Below are 18,488 nucleotides of genomic sequence, written 5' to 3'. Positions count from 1 at the left end.
TGTAGAGGCGGGGGATAAAAACTGTGCAAGATGATAGCCAGCAGCCGCCAGACGTCTTTTTGCAGGAGAGGTTCGACAAGAGAGGAAAACTTCTGATACACCATGGTATCGATTAGATTCCCAACTCTAGCGCCGGTGTCGTATGAACATGCTGTCTTTAGTTTTAGTTGTAGTCTTTTTATTGCTATTCTATTTATTCTGCTGATTCGTCAGCTGCTCAGACAGAGGAGACCCAAAGGATTCCCTCCTGGTCCATCACCGATTCCTATTATAGGGAACATTCTGTCTCTCGCCACGGAACCGCACGTCTTTCTGAGGAAACAGAGTGCTGTCCATGGACCGGTAAGACACCAAACTTGTCATTTGAAATTGACATCACAACGTCTATTGGTGCAAAGTAGCCTATGCAACTATGTGAGTTTGTTTAAATGGGATGGTAGGCCTATCACGTTAGATAAAAAGTGTATTGCGATAGTTTCCATACTGAAAGAAATCTGCAGGCGCACGCAGGCACGCATGCATGCTCCTACATCAATACAGGTATCAGAACACGAAAGTCTATCAAGGTTTCGCCGATGGACAGTCATGTCCTTGTGCTTTGCGTCAGACATAAATTCGGGAACAAAAGAGTAGCCTAGGCTGCAACTATGCTGTGTTCCCAGGGTTTCGAGGAATGCCCAAGAAGCACTGAGTCAGCCTGCCCCAGTAACAGTCTTGCTCACTCTCCGTACCTAACATGAACATTGTGTCATATATAAAAGGGCGTTTGATCCTCTTAAGAAATTAAATAATGTACAAAGACAACAATAATTTCAACATACATTGATTTTATTGTGATATTAACTACATATTAACAAGTATTTCTCGTTCAGATCTTCAGTCTTGACTTGGGAGGCATTTCGGCTGTCGTGTTGAACGGGTATGATGCAGTGAAGGAGTGCCTTTACCATCAGAGTGAGGTCTTTGCCGATCGACCATCCTTGCCTTTATTCATAAAGATGACCAAAATGGGCGGTGAGAAACTCTTCCCCATAAAGCTTCCATAGGCCTTCTCATAAGTCAATTGTAATTACATAAGACATATTTACTTGTCATTATTGCACCAAGTAGCTTTCAAATACATTTCATACATCAGCTAAACAGAGGCAATCTCTTTGACTCTTGTAGGCCTCCTCAATAGTAAATATGGCAGAGGGTGGATAGAACACCGCAAGTTGGCCTCCAATTCCTTCCGTTACTTTGGCAGTGGCCAGAAGATGTTTGAGAGGAAGATCTCGGAGGAATGCATGTTCTTCGTGGACGCCATGGACGAGCACAAAGGGAAGGCCTTCAACCCCAAACATCTTGTGACCAATGCCGTTTCCAACATCACCAACCTCATCATCTTCGGCCAGCGCTTCACTTACGACGACGTGCAGTTCCAGCACATGATCCAGATCTTCAGCGAAAACGTGGAGCTGGCCGTGAGCGGGTGGGCGTTTCTCTACAACGCCTTCCCCTGGATCGAGGTGATTCCCTTCGGAAAGCACCAGAAGCTGTTCCGCAACGCGGCCAAGGTCTACGACTTCCTGCTGGAGATCATCGAGCGTTTCTCTCAGGGCCGGGTGCAGCAGGTGCCGCGTCACTACATAGACGCCTACCTGGATGAGCTCGAGCAGAGCAGAGCAGACCCTGGCTCCTCCTACTCCAGAGAAAACCTGATATACAGCGTGGGAGAGCTCATCATCGCCGGTACAGAGACCACCACCAACACCCTGCGCTGGGCCATGCTCTACGTGGCCCTTTATCCCAACATACAAGGTCAGTTCCCACTGGGAACTTCCCAGGCCCCCCTAATCGCAGCCTAAACCCACAAGGGGCGTTTTTCAACTCCCCGATAACCAGATAATCCCATATTCTGAAGCCTCCTTTGTTTTTGTTTGAAAGAGCATCCATCCGATTTATCTTGAAGTGTTTAACACAAATTGAGATTTACATAGATCAAAGCGTGAATTGATGATGACAAGAATCCCAGTCAGCAAGCATATAGGCCTGCTGTCCATAGTAACATCATACTGACAGTGTGTTGCTGGTGTTTGTTTTGCCCCAGAGAGGCTCCACAAGGAGATCGACACCGTACTGGGGGGTGGTCGACCCCCCTCATTGGAAGACAAGCAGAATATGCCCTATGTGGAGGCGGTGCTTCATGAAGTCCTGCGCTTCTGTAACATCGTCCCCCTGGGGATTTTCCGTGCCACCACCCAGGATGCGCTGGTCAATGGGTACTCCATCCCAAAGGGCACCATGGTCATCTCGAACCTGTACTCGGTCAACTTTGACGAGAAGTACTGGACCGATCCGGAGGTGTTCTCTCCTCAGCGCTTCCTGGACAGCAAAGGGAACTTTGTGAGACGGGAAGCCTTCCTCCCTTTCTCTCTGGGTGAGTTACGAACACACACACCCTCTTCCTCCCTCTCTGCCTCCCTCTCTCTTTGTGTGATTACTGATTGTTCCAAACAGCTATGTTCGCTGGCATAAAACTACATTCTCCAGTTAGGACCTCATTAGATTTGGAGTCAGATGTAATAGAGTGGTCTAGATGTGCAATCCTAATCACTGCTGTGAGCCCTCAGTGTCTACACCGGAGAGTGAGTTGTCCCTTGGGGTCATTATAAACAGTGTCGTCATTGCTGAGAGAAAAACAAACTGACACAGTTAAACACACCACACCACCAGACCAAAGCCAATTCTTAAAAGGGCTAATATCTGTTTCAAAAGAATGGCTTGCTACATTGCAAGTTCCTGCACATTCACCCGAGGCTTCTTTTAAAGATGTACTGTTTGTATCGGATCGAGTGAGGGAGAGAGTCTAGTGTGAGTTAGAGAGAAAAGTGGGAGTGAGGCAGTCTAGCTTTAGTCAGACAATATGGTGTGTGTCTGTGTGTTGTCACATCCAGAGCTGATACGGGAGTGTTTTTTTCCTCAGGGAGACGTTGCTGTCTGGGTGAGCAGTTAGCCAGGATGGAGATGTTCCTCTTCTTCACCACCATGCTGCAGCGGTTCCACCTGCAGTTTCCTCCCGGCACCGTGCCCAGCCTCACCCCCAAACTGGGGATGACCCTTCAACCACTACCCTACTCCATCTGTGCCATCCGGAGGCAGCTTTGAAACCCAGCCCCCCTTCCCACCCCCACCCCCAGACACACAGACAGACAGGCTGCCAGACAGAGACAAAACAGCTGGCCTTGCCTCTCTGAACTTCACTGATTTACGCAGAACTGCTCCCAGTTCCAAGCACTGCCCGGTGGGGCCTTTTTCTCAGCATCTGCATGTTTGCACAGCACTGTTTGTAAAGTCAAAGGAGCATCTGAACAGTTACCAAAGAGGTCCAGGTGAGCACAATGAGTGGGTGAGACCGTTTTAGCCACCAGCGGATCCAACAGTATGAATCAGCATTTCTCCTGGTGTTATCTCACCTCCTGATACTGGGCTCAGGTGCCTTATTGAGGGGGTTGAGGAACATTATGACTGGGTGGACCTCTGTGATGGTCCGAGGCCCTGTCCCCTCTCTTTTATCAGTCTGACTAAAGGAGAGGAGATCCATTTCCAACTGTAACAGCTGGAAATGGAATGTAGACAAGCCGTCTTTCCTAGAAAGTCTTGTACATGTACATTGGCCTGGATACAGGCAATATATTACATCTGAACCAACACTGAACTTCTTCCAAGAAGAGCCCTCCATGGAAAAACCTCTTGCCAGAAAGTTACAAGAACTGCAGTGGGTTTCCAGAATTGCAAAGTGATGTAATATTTTATCAGACCTCCAGCAAATTGTAACTTTAATGTTCTGACTTGGTATGTTGGACAATGACACAATGGTGCTACGTTTTAGAGTGTTCATAGACATAGTCTTACCCAAGAGCAAAATAAACTTTTTTTTTTAGCTTTGTTTTCTACTGTTCATGTTCTTTCTGGTGAGTGAGTCTTGATTACATATACCTCTTCAGTTATTACATGACTGACTATCCACGTACTCACACTATACCTCTTCAAGTCTCATTCTATGAGCTGGCCTTCTACATTCAGTCCAGACCAAGGGCAAATCAGGATACACACCGCTAGTATAACTCATACCAAACTTTCTCAACTTTCAACTTTATTAATCCTTAAAAAGGAAATGAGTGAAAAAGTAAAAGTACCTAGAGATTAACAGTGTTACCTTAACCTCAACACTACATTCTATACAAACACTACACTACAGATGTGCCCATTCAACACCCAGCCCAGGTCGTGTTTTAGATGGATTTGATCCCTGCTGATATTTTGACAGCTAGCAGATGCCGTCTTACCAAACATAGCTACAGAAAATGATTCTGGATGCTAGATGGCGTGAATATGATCTGCCCCTGATCCATGTCTGTATGACAGTTCATGATGTTTTTGGTCACAGAAACATTGAGAGTTCAAATTGAGGTCAGACACTAGACCAGAACCGCATTCAGTGGTGAGAACTGTAACTCAGGTAACTCAGACAGTCAGGCAGTCGCAGTCCAACATACTGTAAGTACATACTGCACAGACACTCTTTCTCTCCCTCTGAAACAGACAAAGTACAGTGAAACAAACGGAGGCATCAGGATTATTTTAGGGATGGTGTTTTATGACAGCTATAAATAACAACAAAAATCTGTTTTCCCCACAGTGTTGATAAGGTTGAACGGTTACATCAGACATACGTATATCTAAATGCTACATAAGGATAACAGCCATTCCTAGATGTATTTATGACAAGAACATTGGAGGACACTGTTGTGTGTGAGAGACTGCACAGTGAGAAGCCAACAAACAATCAACGTTTACAAACATAATGAGCCATAAAATGGGAGGTGGTGGTGGTGGTGGGGGCAATCCTGCATCCGTCCATTAGCGAAACACAGAAGACTCCAGACCCCACTCAGACAGTAGGAGGGAGCACTGAGGAGTTCAAGTGAGCCTTCCACACCTGCTTTCTCCACTGTGTCACATTAAACATGGTGGATGTTAAGCTCTGAACGTTCTTCACCACCCTCAACCCCTGGGCAAGGGGTGCTGGTGGTGGGGGGGCTATCTGGGTGCCTGGAGACCGGGCAGGGACAGTTTGGCACTGGTTGGGTTGACTGAGAAACAACACAGAGTTACTAGATCAAACCAAGACTGAGAGAGTGGTTATGACAAGGAGCAGGGAGACGCTGAATCCAAAAGAAAAAACAAAACACCAAACCCACAGTTCCACATCTGTACTGTAAATAGTATTAGATAAAAACTCTGGAAACAAGATGGTAATTACAGGGTCTCAATGTACAATATATGTCAGCTGCGTGTAGAAAACAGATGCATTCAGTTGATTAATTAAAAAATATAATATATTTATATATTTATATGCAGATACTCTTTTTGTGCAGAGGCTAAACACTTGTTTGGTAGTAAAATGTGCACATTTATATCTATATTTTTTTTTTGTCTTTAAATATACTAGCTTGATTTACACTGCCTACTTGAGAACATCTCCTCTCTGGAGAAAATGACAGGACAAGGTGAACAGAGAGCTGAGGCTTGCAAGGCTGCCTACCCTTCCATCAAAACGCTTTTCTAGTGGAATGCCTAGAGTTATTACAGACAAAAATATAGAACTATTAGTATTAAACCTGCCTCATGGTTCAGAATAAGAAAATATAAAAACAAAAACAAAGTGATGGTGAAACCCTGGATCACTTCTCTACACACTGGCCTGGTTATGGGTTCGTCAAAAAAGGTATCGACCTCAAAACATCCGTTTCTGCAGAATGAGTGAAATAAGAAAATAAAAAATAAATCGATGATGCTGGAGTATGTTGTGTAAAAAACAAAGCTGAGAACAATGCCATCCAAAACATCTCCAGCTAATATACTGGTATGTGAATCACCATGGGATTTCACCGCCAGAGTTCAGATTCTGCTTTGCTGCAAACAGATCTTTGCAGTTAACTGACAGTTGAGGATCCCAATTCTACAGTGAGGTCTTTAATAGGTAACAATGCAAACAGCACTAGTGAGCAGCTGTGTTTGAGTGACAGAAAGACAACATGAACTATCCTTTCTCACCACGGAGCATTTCAATTGCTTGAATGTGTTTGTTTTCAAGTTGTTCGTACAAAGATTAAAAACCATTTCAGTCACCCAGATTCGATTTTCTTTGATTTAAAAGCGTGTTTAAAATCAACGAGTTCTCTCAAAATAATTATTCAACTTCACGTGAATCCTGAGTAACCGTGAAAAATAGATACAAATCAAAACGAACATAAAGGAAAAAAAATCCCTTCAATGGAACAGGACTCCTGTTCTGAATGCAACATGCTTAACACCAGAGGACAATTTATTGATTGGCAACCAAGCATTCCTGAAGATACACACACACACACACAGGCTCACATACACCCGTATATGCTCACATACAAGCGCACGCACACGCAAACACACCCACAAACCAAATGAAAATCAAACGCACACTAAAAGAAGAGTAAAACCAAAAGGCAGGTATGACTAAACGGCATCAAAAACGATGCAGGTATAATGCTCATTATCAGTCAGCATTGCCACAATGTCTCTGAGACTGAGTCGGTGATACAGTGTTTCGTGTCGCCAGCAAGGGGAGAGGACTGCACAGGTCCCAGGACTAGACCCAGGGACTCAGGAAAGAAAGTTCAGACAGGCACATTTGATATATAGGTCTACAATATTCCTGACATGGAGTCTGAAACAGTCTATTGTCTTTCCATGTTTGAACTGTTTGCTTTGGTAACAGGTGTCAATCATGTCAAGGTGTTGTTTTTGATTCTTCTTCTACTTCTATTTTAAATAGTATGCTTTTCTTTTAGTACCTAAAGGAGAGTTAAGCGCTCTGCGTTCAAGGCAGCATTACAGCCAGGTCACCACGGAGGGCTGGGCTCTGCTGGGCCCGTCCATCCTAGTCCTCCACACCAGGCTCCTCAGGTCTGGGGGCCCCGGGCTCTCCATAAGGGTGAAAGTGCATAGGAGTGGGACTCCCCACCGTTGCAGCAAGGATCCAGTCACAGTAGTAAGGCCTTTCTCTCTCTCTCTCTCTCTCTCTCTCTCTCTCTCTCTCTCTCTCTCTCTCTCTCTCTCTGTCTCTCTAAAAAACAACATGACTGCGTTTAGCATCTGAGTGGCGGCACAGTGACAACTTCGATGTGTGGAGAACCAGCAGGGTTGTTTTGTGTGTGTGAGTGTGAGGGAGAATGGGGGGGGGTGGGGGGTGGGGGTTGGGGGGTGGGGGGGGCTTGAGGGTCTCTTGCCCTCACTCCCCCCCCCCCCCCCCCCCCCCCCCCCCCCCCCCCGTCTTCTTGGTTCTGGCCCTGGTCCTCCCCCCTGTCTTCCTGGCTCTGGCCCTGGTCCTGCTGGACTGCTACGCTCGCTCCTCCCCCTCCTCCTCCTCCTGGATTACCTGGATGTCGTCAGACGGGGAGGAGGGCGACGGGGGCAGGCTGTCGGACTGCTGCTTTCCGAGCTCCTTGCCCTTCTCCTCCTCCTCGATGGTCTTCTTCCACACCTTGTGGTTGTCCGTCAGGTGCTGCATGATGTTGCAGAACAGCCTGCGGCGGCCCTTCCTCCTTTCTGCATGGGACAAGGGGAAGGAGAGCGGCAAACACTGCCCTTAAACGGCGTACGACGTGTGATAAACAGAACACGACACGCATTGAGTGGAAAGTTACTTCCTTGCTACATTCCTAGACCGACGAGAGCGGGCCGTGATGACCATATTCCTTACTTGGTTCAATATCCTCCTCCAGCTCGTCCTCATCAGTCTCAGTGTCGTCCACCTGATCTTCTTCCTCCTCCTCCTCCGAGCCCTCCTCGTCAATCCAGTAGCCCGGCAACAGGCCGGCAGCATCGTAGGAGTTGCACAGCGGCCCGACGATGTGGGTGATGAACGACTCCTGCAGCTTGGCCAGCTGTGGCGAGGAACGGTCCATGAAGGGGCTGATGGGTAATTCCAAACTGGCCTCCTCATCTCCCTAGAGAAGACATATATACGATACGTGTTCATTTCCTGGTGCCAACGGGTCACAGTTCAAAACAGAGACAAACCTGTGCGTTTCCCCTGCCACACGGACGCCTGGCTCACCTGTTCATAGAACTCGTTCACGATGCCTTCCGTCCACTTGAGGTGGAGGTCGCGACCTTTGGCGGGCCCGTTGATGTCTGCCAGCTTAATGCAGATCTGGCACACAAGCAACCTGTCGTTCTCGTTGGTCCAGTCGATTCCTGGACTGTTCACATCATTCACCTATTTATAGGAAAACACAGACACACACAGATGTTTACCTACCATGTTTTGGCAGAGGATTTTGCTCTTTGGCATGCGTTGGACTGAAATGATCGGACTTTTGTCAGATCGGCCATGACGCATTGTGTCAATCAGATCAGTGAAAAGACAGACCTTCGAGTTGAACTCCGCCAGGAAGTCAAAGTGCTTCTTCAAGTCTGTGGCCAGGATGGCCTCGATGACCAGGAAACGGAAGCGTTTGAACTCCACGTGGTCCAGGTTGGCCAGGAAGTTGAACTCGGGCTGGGACAGGTACAGACTCCAGGCCGAGGCAGCGTGGTGGTTCTCCAGGACCGAGCGGTCGTTGTACAGCACCGCCTGGAGAGCGGCGGGGGGAAGACAAGGGTCACGACGGTGCGAAGGAAAGGAACGCGCGAGAAACGGAGGAGAGACGGCGGAGGGGTGCACGACAGGAGAAGGATGGGAGGTTTAGTGTTGCGATAGGAAAACAGGGTAGAACAGTGAGGTAAGATGTGTGGAAGGCAAGGGGACTTTGGGTCATTCTGAGTAGAGGTGGCAGCACCAGACAGGCCTGTTTGTCACCGAGGATCAATACATTCTGGGATGCCTCTCGTTACGCTCGATCCTTTTCCACGGACATTTACGCAAATGGAACGTGATCACGTCTGTTATAACAGGAGCCTGAAAAACCGGAGCGCTCTGCAAACAGTCCGCTAGTCTAGCTGTTTAGCCTGTCAGATGCTTACCTAGAAAAACCTATTCCTAATAAAAGCTTGTCCTTGTGCAATACCTCAAAGAAATAGAGATACGGATTCTCCCAGGGTTAGAATGGAAGCATCACATGGACAAACAGTTCCAACCTGACCCCTTCACAATATTCTGAAATCACAGTGCCTGTTCAGCAGGAAAATCGAATTCTACCTCAGAAAAAACAGCGACAATATTGTTGCTTGATCACAGAGCAAGAGTATACATCCACGCTTTGGGAGCTCCGTCAATCAAGTAATCATGGGTTTCTCGGGTCAATCTGGAGGATCAGTGGGGCTTACCTGAGGGGCGTTAGTGGCCACGAGGAATGCGTTGGTGCGGCCCGGGTGGTCGTAGTCATGCATGGCGGCTGCTACATACAGGGCCATGAGCTCCAGGGCAGGGATGTTCCAGGCCAGGCAGCCGTAGCTGTCGTCCGAGATGGATGAGCTCTTGGAGGACGCGTAGGACACCCGGCCTGGGGAGATGCCGCTGTCCGAATCTGTTTCCAACCACACAGAGACACCGTCACAGCAAGGAAACGCCAGGCCTATAATAGTCTGAACGTGCACTTCTCCGGTGTGAGTGGAGGGCCGTGGGCTGAGGGTGAGTTGGTCCCGTCATGGCTCTGGAGGATCCAGGGACTCGGCAGACTCAGGGAGGGGTGAGCTGGGTTTGGATGCTGGGCCAGACAGGCCTGCTGGTGACTCACCCAGCTGCACCATTCTACTAACGCACAGAGCCGAAACACGATCGAAATACGCCGAGCTAAGTCTCGCCAGATTTGTATCACGACGGAGTGCTATCATCTCGCTCCCTATCTCTCACTCTGTCGATGTCTCTCGATCCCTATCTCTCACTCTGTCTCTCTTTCTTTGCCTCTCCCTGTCCAATCTTTATCTTTCCCCTCTCTCTCTCTCTCTCTCTCTCTCTCTCTCTCTCTCTCTCTCTCTCTCTCTCTCCTCTCTCTCTCTCTCTCTCTCTCTCTCTCTCTCTCTCTCTCTCTCTCTCTCTCTCCCTCTCTCTTATTCTGTCTCTCTCTCTCTCTCTCTCTCTCTCTCTCTCTGTCTCTCTCTCTCTCGCCCTGTCTGAAGGCAGCTGCTCTGCTGGCAGCCAGTGAAGGAGTGGTCAGTGAGCGAGCTATAATGTGTTTCGAATGGATCAGGGGACATAAAACAGCATTAGCCGAGACAGGACTGGGGTTCCTGCCGATTCAGACCCTCCCATCTGGGTTCTCTGTGGGGGGGGAGGGCACATGCAGCCCTGTAGGAATGTGGATAATGTGGTAATCCTACACCAGCAAAACGAATCCATTAAGATGCTCAACTTGAAGGTAATTTAATCCAGGACTTGGTTAGTTTATTGGTGCCGGAAGCACACAAAAAAAAAAAAATTGAAATCCTTCATCAGTGCTTACCTGTGTCACTTCCTGTCACATGCTCATTGTGGATCTGCTGGAAGCCTGGGATTGGACGGGTGGTCAGGTACCAAACAGCGTGGAGCACGTCAGTAGCGTGGACACGGTTGTGGTCTGTGACAAGGGATCCACACGTCAGCCCCACTCATTCCCCTAACCCCTTTGTTCAAGCGCTCATCGTCACGCTACAGCATGGGTGTTACAGCAGGTGCTGTGTACAGAGCAGGTTACCTTCACGTGACCCTACTGATCATTCATGTCAATGTGAGTGGCCTGTTCACCACTGCTGGGTGTGGGCTTAGTTACAGAGAGTCAGGGGCGTGGCGTGGCGCTACTTACAGGGGATGTCCCTGTAGCCGTTCTCCAGAGCACAGAAGTAGGACATGAACTCCCTCACGGGGATCTTAAAGATCTCAAACAGACACGTGTCCTGGAACAAGGTGTACGTCACCTGGAGAGGAACAGGGGAGGAACAAACGGCACGAATGAAGACACGAGACAGGCGCTCTCCTGCGGGAGGCACACAAGTAACACCCCCTGCACTGGAAAGATAACACAAACGGAGATAGAAAGCAAAAAATAGACCAATTCTGGACAGACTTTGGCCTGACAAGCCAACAGTAGCTGGTCATATGGATCAGGTGGTCTTTACTTTGATCATTGGTCAGCTGTGTAAGGGTTAGGGGTGTATCTGGGAGGGTTATTGGTTTGTCAGCTGTGTTCTGAGTTGTGAGTTGATGCCCCAGTCCAGTTACTTAACAGCTCACAAACCCAAGCTAAGATTCCGAACTTGGCATATTCAAGAAATAAATAGTTTAAATATAAAAAAGCTAAAAAGCCATTCAATGAACGATATTCTAAATCCCGGTAGATGAGTGTAACAGTTGTCAAAGACGGATGGATAGACAGGCAGATAGAGGGTTGAGTTACTGACATAGCTTAGTATCCTTCCTGTCTTCCCTCCTGTTCTCTCCACAAGGTCGAAGATCTGGAAATTCCAGCTGTTTATCTTCTCCATGAGAGCTTCATGGTCATCTAGAATGGGCTCAAGCTTAAACTCCTGGTCACCCTAGAGATCACAGACACACATGTACACAACTTATTCACCAAAAAACTATTGTTTGGGATACTGGGAGAGCACTGGTGTACTGCTGTTACACAAAGGGGCATTTGGAATCGGATTACAGCTAGGCATCAGTCCCTTTAAACCTGAGAGGTAAGTAGAAGTAGCTTACCCTAGGGTTACTGCTGTAAGGGTATCTATTGCTGCGTAATATTGCATGAAGCTAGCGCTGTTTGCCTCATATCTGTGTTCCCTATTCAGTTGTTTACAATAGCCTAGTGTTAGCCTAGCCTAGCCAGTCTGTTGTTGTGTATCATAAACTGCTAATCCCACCACGATCCCAATACCTCCGTTTCCTGGGTCTGCTGCTCCGCTTTGGGGCTCTGCTCCTCCTCCTGCTCCTCCCCCTCTGCCTGCTTCCTAGTTCCTGGGTCGCAGCTCCTGTCCCCGGCCGCCTCGACCTCCACGCTCTCCTCCCGGATGAGGCCATCACCCACAAAGCCAGACGCCTCACCTGCCGGAGACACGCAACCAACAAGCACACAGAACACGCGCCTTAGAACAACCCCAGAACCTCAATGGGAGGTCGACTGCATTCAGTTCAGGATGTTGACTGGCATTCAATCGCTCCACATTCAAATAATACATACCCTGACAAACTAGCAACCAGTGTCTATGTTTCTGACTGGTATTTTATCCTCTCACAAACAGTACCAGGTAGTGAGGAGACTGTGTGTGTAGGTGTTTCTGCGTACCTGAGCGTCTGCGCTGGGCCTCGGTGGTTTGGGGCGGGTGACCCTCTCCAGCCTCCCCACTGGACATGCCCTTCAGCATCTGACGGCCACAGCTGCATGAGAGAGACAAGATAGGCACAGACACGCCAGGTCAGTTTACGGTCAGCACACCTGGGTCCTGGGGAGCAGGCGGGCTGTGGTCAGAGACAGGGGTCAGGGACACGGTCAGCCAGGATGGGGGTTCAGACAGCTGGGAGGTCGGTGGTCCCCTACCTGGTGCAGAGGGGGGCGGAGGGCAGGCCTCGGTAGGGCTGCTGGAAGTCCGGAGAGCTTAGGGTGTAGCCCAGCGGCTTGTGCAAGGTGACACTGGGCTTGGTGAGGAAGTCGGCCGTGTCAGGGAACTCCACAGGGGAGCGGGTGACCAGGGAGGACACGCCCGCCCCCCCCACAGCAGGGGGGCTGTGGCTAGGGGAGGTGACCGGACTCAGACTGGGAGATGTGCCTAGAGGAGGGGTGGAGTGGAGAGGATAGTCAGCAAGTCACTGTCAGTTAGAGTTCTATTGTACAGTACACTGTGTGTGTGTGTGTGTCCGCACCTGCTCTCCTGGACCCAGGGTGGTAGGTGAGGGTGACAGAAGAAGACCTCTGCTTGGGAATGGTCAGCAGGTTAGCATTGGGCCCGTTGGACAGAGACCCTGGACTGCAACACACAAACACACACCAGGTCTAACATTAGGGGAAAAAAAACGGTTAAAAAGACTATACCCGTAGACTTGAATGTTAATTTCCAACACTGTTGAACATGTTTCTTCTTTACTGAGGGCTGACGTGATGGGAGGCAGAGTAGGTTTAGACAGCTGGATCACTACTGCCACCTTGTGGCATTATAGAGGAAGTACAACTAGCAGGATCAACATATTATGCTTTAACAGTAAACTGTGGTGCCACGGAGGAATTTAACATTGGCCACAGAGAAATCATGTTTAATCAAGTGTGTCAACGTACAGCAAAAATAAGTATACATAGCAACCAGTTTGGGGACAAATAATGAGAAAAACATGGTGCTTGTACAAACTGGGGAGATTTTCGCTAGGGTGCTTAAAGATGGTTTTCGGTTGGAATAGGACCAACTATTTTCAAACTGAGGACACAGCTAAAATGTCCATGTAAACAATTTCACCTATTAAATGTGTGTTCTTGAATGCAATATAGCACTTGAATCGCAATAACCGTCTGAGTGGTTTTGGTCAGGTGAAGGTTTGTGTCTCGAGGGGTCCTACCTGGTCAGGTTGAGGTCGGGGTGGGGTCTCTTGCCGCTGTTGCGTTCCCAGCGGGAGGAGGCTGACTCCATGGGGGGGAGGGAGGAGGAGGTGGAGCCTCGCCGGAGCTGGGGGGTGGGCAGGCTGCTTCTACTGCTCAGCCCCTGGGGAGGGAGGGAGGGGGAGATGGTGGGGAGGGAGGGAGGGGAGCAAAAGTCAGCCGGGACAACTACAAAAATACAGCAGACATTTTATAAAGAAGCTTTCAAATCATACAGTGTAAAATAGTATTGTGATTTCAGTGCTTGGATACACAAATATACATATGTTTGGTCTCTGTAATGTAAGCTTGTGTCACTATTTATCCCATGCGCGCCCCCCCTATCGTAGAAAGTGACTTCTCCTTCCGAGGAATGGGATCCGTGAAGGAGAACCAGGGAGGGCCAGGCTGTGGACTGCGGTGCTGGCCCACCTTGAGGGGCTTCCGGTCGGCCCGGTCCGTGGGGTCGTCCACCTCGGCGCAGGGGTAGAAGCCGGGGAAGGGGGTGAAGGGGTTGACCCGGGGCCGGCAGGAGCCGGAGAAGGTGCCCATCAGGCTGCTGACGCTACGCAGGGACGACACGGTGTGTGGCGACAGGGACGAGTCCATCAGCAGCTCCGACACCAGGTTCCGAGCCTCGTTGATGACCGACAGGTCCACGCCGTTCCCGCTCACCGCACCCTGACGCGCACGCACGCACGCGGGGGAGAAAGAGAAATAGGTCGGAAAGTGCACGGGACACGACGGTGCAAAAGGAGACTGTCGCTACACACACGCACACGAACCCAGCTTACCCAAACACATGACACGCTGAACAGGTGCTTCCGTACTTTGGGGTTCATAGCTGCACCGAGCCTACACACCACGTACTAAACATACCACCGAATGGTGCTCTACTCGCTACCAAACGCACGGCACACACACACACACACATGAAACATGCAGGTGCGGAAGCTAGATGTGTAACAGGACACTGTTGTGCTGCTCGAGAGCTGCCTGTGTTCGTCACGCATTTCGGTATCGTGCGGGTAGAGGGCCACAAAGGAAGGGGGCTGGGGGGAGGAGGGGCGGAGGAGGAGGGTGGGCTGAGCTCACTGCATTGATCTTGGGTAATTGAAAGCCTTCTTGGGCTGGTGATGTCAGTAATAAAAAGGAGTGGCGGGGACGTGTGCGTGATAAAAGTGCAATGTGAGCACTTCCCAGCCTCAGTGACGCACGCTAGGTGAGGGGCAGTGCCTGTGTGTTGTGCTGACGGAGTTCCCTCACTTCCTCTCCCCGCCTCTCCCCTGCCTCCCCACTGCCTCAGTCCTCTCTCACTCCTCCTCTCCACCCCTCCCTCCCTCCCTCACCCCTCCTTTCCTTCCGCTGCTTTCCCATCTCACCCCACCTCTCTACATCTCACCATCTCAGCCTCCCTCCTGCCTCGCCCCCCCCCCCCCCCTCTCCCTTGCCTCCCCACACCTCCCTCCCTCCATCTCACCTCTCCTTATTACCCTCCCTACCTCAACCCTCCTGTCCCTACCTAATCTCTCCTCTGAAACTCCCTCCTCTCATCTCCCTCGCCTCTCCTATTCCCACCAGTGTCTCTACATAGAATTCCAGTTGGTTTATTATCGTGTAACTTGCTTTAGTTTATTTCTTTAAATTCAAGTTTTGGCATGATTACGAACTTGACCCGCACCCTCACACACACACACACACGCACACACACACACACACACACACACACAGAGAAAGGCACCAGAGTGTTGTCCTCATCCACAGTGTACTGACCTGGTACTGGGGCTTGTACCATTGCTTCAGGTCCCAGTCCCACAGGATCATCTGAAAACACACAGCAGAGACGCTCAGCATTGGCCTGGGGGCCTCATCACAGTCTCTTGGTGTTCAAGGCTGTGGGTGGGTGTCATGCAAAGTCCACATTTTCATAGGGCATAAAATTCATGTGTTGTTAAGTACGGGTACTGGAACACCACCACATGTACAACTTGACATTCAAAAGAAAACATTGTACATAAATAACCCTCCACAATGTGTCCTTTACTTCTATCATGTGTTAATGCAGACAATGTTCTGTAGACTTAGGGTTAGAGAGAGAACTAACCTAGACCTTTTGCAGAAAGCCAAAGCTACTAAGTTTAAGTAAAATACTCCACCACTGCAACCACAATGACACGTCAACAATGGTGCTCTGAGATCTTATCTGGCCACAACTACGTCAATCGGCAGCATTTCCAGAGCAGGGCTGTGTGTCTGTCTGAGAAAAAAGTCACCAAACAGGAGCTTACTTTGTGTGCTACAGTAAAACACATGGGCTGGGGCCCATGCACAGTGGGATGGTCAACTGAATTATTTCAAAGTTCAAATGACACTGTGGGAACAGACACAGAACTGGAAAGTTCACATTCTGGATCTTAGTTTTGTCTCTCTCAGTTTATTCAGTCGGTCTTGTTGGTTTAACACTTGAACTTTTCACATGAATACAAAATGTAAACATTTGTCCTAAAACTAAATGTATCGTCTCAAACTCACATCTGACACAAACATATTCAGCTATTCTGTAACCAAGAAAAAAAGACAAAAATAACGACACTGTTGACACGTATAAAACAACCAGGAATGTTGAACCTGCCAGTAGGTTGCCTGGCTAGGTGTCAGAGGACAACATGCTAGCTAGCCTCATGCTAGTACTGTCTTTCCCTGTGTCCTCATTGGAGAGCACAGGTCGCCATGTTAAAGCCAGGGAGTAAATATTCCACTCACAGGAGAGAGAAAGGCAACACGCAGTACCTCCGCACACCACCAGGGGGTGTGATGGAGGCAAGAGGAATAGGCCTCGAAGACTGATCGCTAGCAAACCAATGAGACCAGCTCGTTTTCGCTATATCTCCCTCTCCCATATCCTATACAGGATTGGCATATAAGAATGTTGAAAATGGTGCTAAATCATACGGGTGGATCTCAGTGTAATGCATATGAATATTATAAACAGTATTACTATTACTCTATATTACACGCAGGCATCTGTGCATCACAGACACCGTCCATATCAAGCTGTGCCTGCATGTCTGTCTGTCTGTTTGCCTGATTGGCTGCCTGTCTGTCTGCCCATCTCACTGCCTCTACCAGCCTGTCTGCCTCTCCACCTGTCTGCCTGCCTCTCTGTCTGTGTCTGCCTGCCTGCCTGACAAACGCTGTGCCCCTTCCTCTCCAATCAGAGTCTCCTCCATTGATCAGAGCGGGAGGCTGTGTGTTTGTCATCAGCATCTGTACAACGCAGCCAAACATTTAGTACGGCAAATAAGCACTACCATGGCAACCTGACAGAGAGGCCGGCAAACAATGCGCCGAACACCATGGCAACGGGATGGCGGGAGAGGGGCCGGAGGAGAGATCTGTTGGACGTCTGCTTGTTTACGGAGAGAGAAAGAAAGAGAGGGAAAAAGAGGAGGGAGAGATGGGGGGGTGGGAGAATGAGAGCGGGTGAGGCGTGAGGTAGAGAGAGACAGAGATAGAGAGAAAGGGAAGGTAGTAACAGGCTGTCATGGAGTCATGCGGATGAGGCAGACTAGACGTCTTCTTGGCTCATGTGGTAGACTGAACCTACTGTTCTAACGACGCGGGTGTCGTTCTGCCCACACACACAAAAAGGTATGCTTGTGTCTGTACGCCTCAGAACACACACGCACACACAAACACACCATACACTCGTGCAAAAACAGGTATGTCTGTGTCTGTGCGCCTGAGGACACACACACACGAGCACATTCTCTCTCACGTGATAACTAGCCTGCATACACACACACACACACACACACACATACAAAAACACATGTTCCACTTTGTATTTCACACACGTGAAAACAGGAGATGCCTCACGTTGTTTTAGTGAGAATGTAGCCTAGCTTGATGAAAGAACCAGGGGAAGGGCTGCTTATGGTGATAGGAGGACAGCGGACATGTTGGAAGCCTGTCAGCTACACTACCTTGTGGACCCAAAAACAAACATGCCTTGTTGACGCATCCACCTCAGTCCAGGTCAGACAACGGAATCAGTACCTTTCCAAGAAAGGAAAGGCGTTTTTCTTGGGTGTATTGTTAGGAGAAACATGCTACGAGTACCAAATAAACTGCGACCTAAGCACTGCAATTAAGTGCTCGAGGGTGTGGTGCCATTGCAAACAGTGAGGGCTCTCCATCTATTTACTTAAGCTATGCTAAAGAGTACAGAGTATTATGGGCTGTGGGCTAGCCTAACAAGCTGGGTCGATCAGATGATGAGGTTAACGATCCATAAGGTTCTAAAAGTGCTATTCCAGAAGGCTCTGGTACTGGCCAGCTCAGAAAATCGTGAAGTCGACCGTGAATTGTGTGTTTTGGAATTAACTCCTCTGTTGTTGTTGTGAGTGACACCAAGGTATATATTTAAGGCACCTCTTTGTGATTGGCCGGGTGTGGGAGGACGAAAGGCGGAGCTCTCACCTGCCTGTCCCCGAGCCCGGGGGTTACGACGGCCAGACGAACAACTCTGCACTGACGAGCCACGCAACGTGTCCCCAAAAACAGATGGCAGAAACACAACACAACACCCAGCACCCTGTGGTCATGCTCACCCACCATCAATACCACCAGCTGACCCATGGCCTGCCATTTACGGTGACCCATATTAACAGCAGGGGAGCCTGTCTCCGTACGGTCACACTCGGCACACAAACACGCCGGCTAAACCAAGCCGGAGCACGGCCGGGCCTGCATATGGGGACGGTAGTGAAATGCTTCTCTCTCCTATTCCCCTGAAACAGAGCCTCAGTTCCTCCAAGCACGAAGAGGGGGGGGGGTGGGGGGGGGGGGGGAGCAGAGTACTCTTACACCTGTGTGTCACATTACCCAGCCACTAGCACTGGGCTGTGAGATCGGGTCAGGGCT

General features: G+C 49.4%; 2 protein-coding genes across 2 annotated transcripts in view; one reads left to right on the top strand and one right to left on the bottom strand.

Moving 5' to 3' along the window:
• On the top strand, positions 1 to 3,922 carry cyp2r1 (cytochrome P450, family 2, subfamily R, polypeptide 1). Its single transcript, XM_067248831.1, has 5 exons — positions 1 to 342; positions 873 to 1,014; positions 1,168 to 1,800; positions 2,090 to 2,419; positions 2,966 to 3,922. The coding sequence occupies exons 1-5, from the start codon at positions 103 to 105 to the stop codon at positions 3,145 to 3,147; spliced, it is 1,527 nt and encodes a 508-aa protein (XP_067104932.1). The 5' UTR covers positions 1 to 102; the 3' UTR covers positions 3,148 to 3,922.
• Positions 3,923 to 7,370: 3,448 nt separating this feature from the next.
• pde3b (phosphodiesterase 3B) overlaps positions 7,371 to 18,488 on the bottom strand; it is a 30,387-nt gene continuing 19,269 nt past the window's right edge. The window contains exons 2-16 of the mRNA XM_067249234.1: positions 15,336 to 15,386; positions 13,995 to 14,243; positions 13,544 to 13,686; positions 12,860 to 12,963; positions 12,537 to 12,765; positions 12,285 to 12,376; positions 11,877 to 12,043; positions 11,401 to 11,535; positions 10,806 to 10,917; positions 10,467 to 10,580; positions 9,352 to 9,551; positions 8,456 to 8,659; positions 8,141 to 8,302; positions 7,784 to 8,030; positions 7,371 to 7,629 (exon numbers count right to left, since the gene is read on the bottom strand). Of these exons, the coding sequence (XP_067105335.1) occupies positions 7,421 to 7,629; positions 7,784 to 8,030; positions 8,141 to 8,302; positions 8,456 to 8,659; positions 9,352 to 9,551; positions 10,467 to 10,580; positions 10,806 to 10,917; positions 11,401 to 11,535; positions 11,877 to 12,043; positions 12,285 to 12,376; positions 12,537 to 12,765; positions 12,860 to 12,963; positions 13,544 to 13,686; positions 13,995 to 14,243; positions 15,336 to 15,386 (2,418 nt within the window). The 3' untranslated portion in view covers positions 7,371 to 7,420. The remainder of the gene's footprint in view (positions 7,630 to 7,783; positions 8,031 to 8,140; positions 8,303 to 8,455; positions 8,660 to 9,351; positions 9,552 to 10,466; positions 10,581 to 10,805; positions 10,918 to 11,400; positions 11,536 to 11,876; positions 12,044 to 12,284; positions 12,377 to 12,536; positions 12,766 to 12,859; positions 12,964 to 13,543; positions 13,687 to 13,994; positions 14,244 to 15,335; positions 15,387 to 18,488) is intronic.

Source organism: Osmerus mordax, chromosome 13, assembly GCF_038355195.1.
Source record: "Osmerus mordax isolate fOsmMor3 chromosome 13, fOsmMor3.pri, whole genome shotgun sequence".
In the NCBI taxonomy this organism is placed as follows: domain Eukaryota; kingdom Metazoa; phylum Chordata; class Actinopteri; order Osmeriformes; family Osmeridae; genus Osmerus; species Osmerus mordax.
Note: the sequence above shows the minus strand (reverse complement) of the source record. Positions and strands in the feature narration are given on the sequence as shown.

Excerpts from the sequence above, each read along its gene's own strand:
- cyp2r1 (XM_067248831.1), top strand. The coding sequence starts at position 103 with ATGGTATCGATTAGATTCCCAACTCTAGCGCCGGTGTCGTATGAACAT. Across the intron at positions 343-872 it reads AGAGTGCTGTCCATGGACCG|ATCTTCAGTCTTGACTTGGG; the intron begins GTAAGACACCAA and ends TTTCTCGTTCAG. Across the intron at positions 1,015-1,167 it reads AAAGATGACCAAAATGGGCG|GCCTCCTCAATAGTAAATAT; the intron begins GTGAGAAACTCT and ends TGACTCTTGTAG.